The sequence below is a fragment of the Beta vulgaris genome, chromosome 8, assembly GCF_026745355.1.
Source record: "Beta vulgaris subsp. vulgaris cultivar EL10 chromosome 8, EL10.2, whole genome shotgun sequence".
Taxonomy (NCBI): Eukaryota; Viridiplantae; Streptophyta; class Magnoliopsida; order Caryophyllales; family Amaranthaceae; genus Beta; species Beta vulgaris.
The window spans coordinates 4750241-4757065 of NC_079209.1; the positions used below are offsets into that span (position 1 = coordinate 4750241).

At 38.8% G+C, this 6825-nt stretch overlaps 1 protein-coding gene across 1 annotated transcript; it reads left to right on the top strand.

Moving 5' to 3' along the window:
• The first annotated feature begins 5887 nt into the window (after window positions 1–5887).
• Window positions 5888–6513, top strand: LOC125492932 (uncharacterized mitochondrial protein AtMg00810-like). Its single transcript, XM_048635686.1, has 2 exons — window positions 5888–6072; window positions 6141–6513. The coding sequence occupies exons 1-2, from the start codon at window positions 5888–5890 to the stop codon at window positions 6511–6513; spliced, it is 558 nt and encodes a 185-aa protein (XP_048491643.1).
• Window positions 6514–6825: the final 312 nt, after the last annotated feature.

Consider the following 6825-nt stretch of genomic DNA (forward strand, 5'->3'; position numbering starts at 1 on the left):
AAAAAACTTCTATTTTCATGTGATTAGAAAATCAGCAATATATTGACCCTTCAAACCTTCTGCCAAAACCTCAGCAACGTTAACCATGAACACCGTTACACCGACGGCGCGATAGTGCACCGGCGAAGATGACGGTGGTGATATCTGGGTCACAGTCGTCGGCGCAACCAAGTTCAGGAGAGAGAAAGTGCAGTGAGAAGGAGGGAGTGCAGCGAGAGACTGAGAGTAGAGGATGGCGAAGAAGTGTGTTACATCTTGGGCATCCCACATCGTTGGAATAGCATGAGGGGGGAGTTCAAAACTCTATAAAACAAACCATTGACATCTCATTACTCCACAACTGGCTTGCTTATTGCTTGGCTATACAAGTTGACTAGTTTGGACATTGGGCCTCCATCCATCCTTGGACTTGTTTATGTTGAAAATAGTTTTCGAGCCTGACGAGCACGAGCCGAGTCCTAATTTTGGAACTCGAGCTCGAGCCGAGCTCAATATCTTAAGCTCGACGAACTTCGAGCTCGAGCCGAGCTCAATCATAAATGTTTTTGAGCCGACCTGAGCTTAGTTAAGTTCGGTCTTGGTTCGGCTCGTTAATACCCCTAGTTTGGGGCTTGACTTACTTTTGGTAAGATAATGATGGTAGATCACTGTTTCATCCACTGATGTTATATACGTTTTGGTTTACTGAGTTAAACCCAATAATCTAATTAATATAACTTGTAACAAATTTGTTTTTTTGTTGAATTATATATATCACAAATAGGTGTTTTGAGGAAAAAAAAAAAGTTAAGAAATCAATAATTTTGGAAATGAAAAAGAAACTGTGATTTAGATCTTGAAAAGTTATGCGATTATTTACTTCAAAGACCCCATTTGAATCCGGTAACTAAAGTTAAGTTTTTAAAATTCTTGTAAACTGACCAATTCATGCGATTTTCATAAAAAATTCAGTTTCCAATCCCTAAAAACTAAGTGATGACCATTCAAAGTTTTTGTGAAAATTGCTTTTTAAAAAGGAAATCTGGCTAAAGGTCCTTGTAGACATTTTTGCACTACATTAACAATTTTTTATAGAAATTTTTACAAATGAATGAAATTATATTAAAAAAATCAAATCTTGGAGAGTGAAACTTAGATGTATGAAATGACGAGAGGATAGTGGAGAGGAGTAGAGCAGGGAGCATTTATTATATATCAGGGCGAAATATCTCTATTATATAAGCCAAGGGAGGAGGTGTGGTGTCCTCTTTTGAAGTGACTAAAATACCCTTAATGATCTAATTAATGGAATGAAAAAAATTACAAAAGCAAATCATTTAAAAATCTCATTCCAACTTGCCATTTAAAACAAGTTTAAAATGATATATGCATCAAATACTTCAATCAAAAATTAAATGGACAAAATATTTATATCTTATAAAAAAAGATGGCATACATAACGTGCACATAAAAGTCTGAACATTCACTACCTTTTGATACTCTTAATCCAGTTAAATCAACTCATTATTTTTGTTCTTTCTGTTCAATATTCATTCACAAAAAATTAATGTTAACAATCACTCACAACCTTTTTATTTTTTTACATTAGCAAATTAATATATCTAAATTCATCTAACTGTTGAATTTTTCACATTTAAGTTTAATCATAAATAAAGTACGAGTGGAGTATCTAATAGAATAATAAATTTTAAAATTAACGCACGCATCGCGTGCATATGAAGGCTAGTATTAAATAGTGGACGACAAATCTACAAACCTTACAAATGAGCTCTCACACCCAACTAGTATTCATGGGGGATTCAAACCTACAAATTTCAATACCACGTGTAAATGGGATGACATAATTCTTGAGTTATTTGACATTGTCTCGGTCAAAACTCGATTCGAGTAAGTCCAAACCGAACTCAATTAAGGTGGATTCAAGATGTTGTCAAGTTAAATTGAGCAACTTTAAAACCCGACCTGAAAATTGTTGATAAAAAACTGTTAAGATATAATATTCTAAAGTTCTATTTATGTTATATTTCATATTTGTGTATTTAGGTCATAATAGGATGTATATATATATATATTGTGAAGATGAATGAGAAGAGTACAGTGTGAACCGCATTTGTCATGGCATCATGAGCATAGGTTAAAATCCTATTTTTCTTTTCCGCCATATTTGCGAATAGTGACATTGTTATTCCCACTCACAGAGACGTGAGATTATTATTGTCCATTCTTTCAGCATGGGCAAAGAGGGAGAAGATAAATCACCAAAGGTAGAACCTGTCGATCTTGACTACTACCTTAGTTCGAGTAATGGACCCGGAGCGGTGATTACTCCAATCAAACTACGTGGGGCATCAAATTATGATGAGTGGGCTAAGGTCGTGAGACGTTCGATAACTTTAAAATTCAAGTTTGGCTTTGTAGATGGTACGATTGAGGTGCCATCGACAGATGCAAACAAGAAAAAGCTTTGGTAGCTGTGAATTCCATAGTGGTCTTGTGGATTACTAATACTGTTGAGGAAAGTTTGAGGTCCACCACGGAAGACTTTGATATAGCACATGAGTTGTGGACTCACTTGAAGAAGGGATACTGCGTTGTGAGTGGTATTAGGGTTTGTCAACTCAAACAGGCTTTGAGTGACTGCAATCAAGGAGTGTCCGAAACCGTCACGGAGTATGCGGCAAGGTTGTCGAAGGTGTGGAAGGAGGTAGTGCAATATTCTCGAGTGTCGTGGTGTACTTGTGGCAGATGTAAGTGTAATATTGCCAAGCAAGTAAGTGACATTCGTGAAGAAGATTACCTCCATTACTTTTTGATTAGTCTTGATGATCCGTATGAAGCCATGCGTGCTCAATTGTTAGCGCAAATTCCTTTACCTTCTGTTGATGAGGTTTACCAGACAGTCATAAACACCGAGCGTCTACGTAACAAGGGAGGCAAAGAGATGCAGAACGTGATGGCATTTAAGGTGGAGACCAAACACCGAGCTAAATACGACGATAAGAGTGACAAATTTTGTCCCCATTGTAACCGCGAGGGGTATGATGAGGCGAGTTGTAATCAAAATACTGGTGGGATGAGAAAAAGCGGGGAGGTAGAGGCCCTGGGAGGCTGGGAGAGGTGGTAGGAGCTCGGGGGCGCGTGGAGGCAGAGGAGGACATGTGAATGGGGCTGGTAGCAGTACCTCAGTACGTGCGGATGCGGTGCAAAGTGGAGGTATGAGCAGCAACATACCCACACAAAATACAATAGCTTTGCAAGGAGTATCCAGTGACCAAGTTCAACAAATTATTGAGATTCTTAATAATGAATCTTCCCTAAAGTTGCAAGGTAAAACTGATGTTCCATGGATAGTTGATACAGGAGCTAATAATCACGTGACGAGTGAGCTCTCATTATTGAAAAATATCAAAAAAATTGCAAATAATCCGATTTTGATACCGGATGGGCAGACTGTGAATGCAAATCAACTAGGTTAGTTCACTCATATTGGAGGGTGGTTTATTTATTGATAATGTATTATATGTGCCACAATTGAATTGCAATTTAATTTATGTGACTCAATTATGTGACGAATTGAATTGTTATGTTCAGTTCACTAACAAAATGTGTGTGATTCAGGACAAATTAACGAGGACGGTGATTGGCGTGGGTGAGTGACAAGATGGACTATATTTTTTCTGTGGTGTTCAGCGAGTACGGGTGATGGCAGTGGATTGTGTATTTGATCTTTGGCATCAGCGTATAGGGCATCCGTCAGAGAAAGTATTGAAATTACTCCCTCCTGTGAGTAATTCTACTAGGAAGAATACTGCAGTTTGTGATGTCTATCCTCGTGCCAAGCAATGTAGAGAGAGTTTTCCCATCGGTAGTAGTGAGGCTAGTCATATGTTTGCACTTGTTCAGTTGATTCATGGGGTCCTTATAAGACACCTTCTTCTTGTGGTTCAAAATATTTTTTGACGATTGTTGATGATTTTTCTAGAGGAGTTTGTGTTTATCTGATTAGTAATAAAACATAAGTTGAGTTAATGTTTCTTAATTTTATTGCTATGATTAAACGCCAATTTAATCAAATTATCAAGGTTGTTCGGAGTGAAAATGTTACGGAGTTCAACTGCTTACAAGGTTATTTTTTTAAACATGGGATATTGTTTGAGTCGTCTTGTGCTGGGACTCCTCAACAAAATGGGAGAGTAGAGAGAAAACATCAACACATTTTAAATGTTGGTAGAGCTTTGCGGATTAAAGGAAATTTACCTAAAAAGTTTTGTGGAGAGTGTATTTTGGCTGCGTGTTTTTTGATTAATAGGACACCTACACCTCTTCTTTCAAATAAAACACCCTATGAATGTTATTTAGGAAACCACCGTCATACGACACTATTCGAGTATTTGGTTGTTTGTGTTATGCTTATAATCAACGTAGTAAGGGAGATAAATTTGAGTCGCGTAGTCGTAAGTGTGTTTTTCTTGGGTATCCATTTGGAAAAAAAGGGTGGCAAATGTTTGATTTGGAGACTCGTGAATTTTTTGTATCTCATGACGTCCAATTTCACGAACGTATTTTTCCGTATAAGGATGAGGCTACTGAGAGTTTTGTGTCTCCTATGTCATGTGTTGGGAATGCGCGTGTTGACGTTTTTGAGCGTTGGCCGTTGGATGCAGTGCCTTTAATTGTATCTGACATTGGTGTAGGGGATCCACTAGATGATGGCTTGTCTATGGCAAGTGAGGGTGAGCCAACGAGAGTTGGGGAATTGCAGCAGGATTCTGGGGATTGGGTGAGTGGAGGACCAAAATGTGGGGTGCTGAGAGAGGCACATATGTGGTGCAACAAGATGCAGCTTGTAAGGTGCTGAGTGAGGGGATGTGTGCAAAACCAAAGTGAGGAGATGGGAGTGACGCAGCAACTCCAACAAGGCCATGCAGTGAGTCAACAAAGTGAATTAGCTAATGCAGCAAACTTGAGTAGTGAGGAACAAGATGTGGGGCATTAAAGAAAAAATTATGAGGAGGATTTAGGGAGAGTAAACGTCAAAAATTTCAGTCTACGAGATTGCAAGATTGTGTAATGCATACAATACGGAAAAAATATAGTTTATCTGACAGCTCGTCCGCCCGATCATCTTCCTAAAGTACTCTTTATCCTATCACATATTTTGTTAATTATGAACTTTTTTCGTCAAAACACATAAATTTTATTGCAGCTTTGCAGGCAGAAAATGGTCCTAAAACATTTAAGCAAGCTATGCAACATGAGGGTTAGCGAAAAGCAATGGCAGCTGAAATTGAGGCTCTTGAGGAATAGGGAACCTGGACTTTAGAGAGTTTACCTATGGGAAAAAAAGCACTTGGGAGCAAATGGGTGTATTCGGAGAAGCGAGATGAAGATGGAAAATTTCTTAGATTAAAGGCAAGGTTGGTCTGTCTCGGGAATCATCGGGAAGAAGGGTTAGATTACAATGAAACATTCGCTCCGGTGGCGAAAATGACAACGATACGTACTTTTCTTGCAGTTGCCGCTGTGAAAAATTGGGAGGTGCCCCAGGTGGATGTTTCCAATGCATTTTCTCAAGGAGACTTAGAAGAATAAATTTATTTGAAGATCCTCCCAGGATTTCAGAAGAATAATGTTGACAATGTTTGCAGAAAGAGAAAGTCATTGTATGGCTTGAAACAAGCACCTAGGTGTTGGTTTGAGAAGTTGTCTACAGCTCTGAAGGGATACAAATTTAAACAATCGTATTCTGATTATTCTCGTTTTACTCTTTCGAAGGGTTCGTTGCAATTGAGTGTGCTTATTTATGTGGATGATATGATTATAGCAGGGAATAATAAATTTGCGATGGAGAGTTTTAAAGCATATTTGAGTGCGTGAATGCTTCAAAATGAAAAATCTGGGTGCTCTGAAGTACTTTCTGGGGTTTGAGGTGGCCCGTAGCAAGCATGGATTTTATGTTTGCCAGAGAAAATATGCCTTGGATATTGTTTCAGAGACTGGATTGTTAGGTGCAAAACCTGCTGACTTCCCAATGGAGCAAAATCACAAGCTGGCCTTAGCAGAGGGGAAGGAGTTAGAGGACGGCGAAAAATAAAGATGGTTGATTGGGAGACTTATTTATTTAGCTGTTACTCGTCCAGATTTGGTGTATTCCGTGCACATTTTGTCGCAATTTATGCAAGCACCAAGAGAGGAGCATTGGGAAGCAGCATTGAGAGTAGTACGATATCTGAAAAAGTGTCCAGGACAGGGTATATTCTTCTATGTTTTGATAGTGCATTGCAACTAGAGGGATGGTGTGACTCAGATTGGGAAAGTTGTCCTTTGACCCGTCGTTCGTTGACTGGGTGGTTCGTATTACTTGGTTTTTCTCCGGTGTCCTGGAAAACTAAGAAACAAAATATTGTCTCTCGCTTATCCGAGGAAGCAGAATATCGATCGATGGCAGCGTTGACTTGTGAGTTGAAGTGGTTGAAGCAACTGCTACGAGATTTGGGTGTTGACCACAAATAGGGTATGCGTATGTTCTGTGATAGTCAATCGATCCTCCATATTGCTCAGAATCCCGTCTTTCATGAGTAAACAAAGCACATTGTCATTTTATTAGAGATGCGATTAAATAGGGTGTCATTTCCCCTACGTATGTGTCGACAAAGGTGCAATTAGCGGTCATTTTCACTAAGGCTTTGGGTAAGATACAATTTGTTTTTTAGAGACAAGATGGGCATTCGCCATCTCCATGCTCCATCTTGAGTGGGGATGTTAAGATATAATATTGTAAAGTTCTATTTATGTTATATTTCCTATTTGTGTATTTAGGTCATA

Excerpts from the sequence above, each read along its gene's own strand:
- LOC125492932 (XM_048635686.1), top strand. The coding sequence starts at position 5,888 with ATGAAAAATCTGGGTGCTCTGAAGTACTTTCTGGGGTTTGAGGTGGCC. Across the intron at positions 6,073-6,140 it reads GCCTTAGCAGAGGGGAAGGA|ATTTGGTGTATTCCGTGCAC; the intron begins GTTAGAGGACGG and ends TTACTCGTCCAG.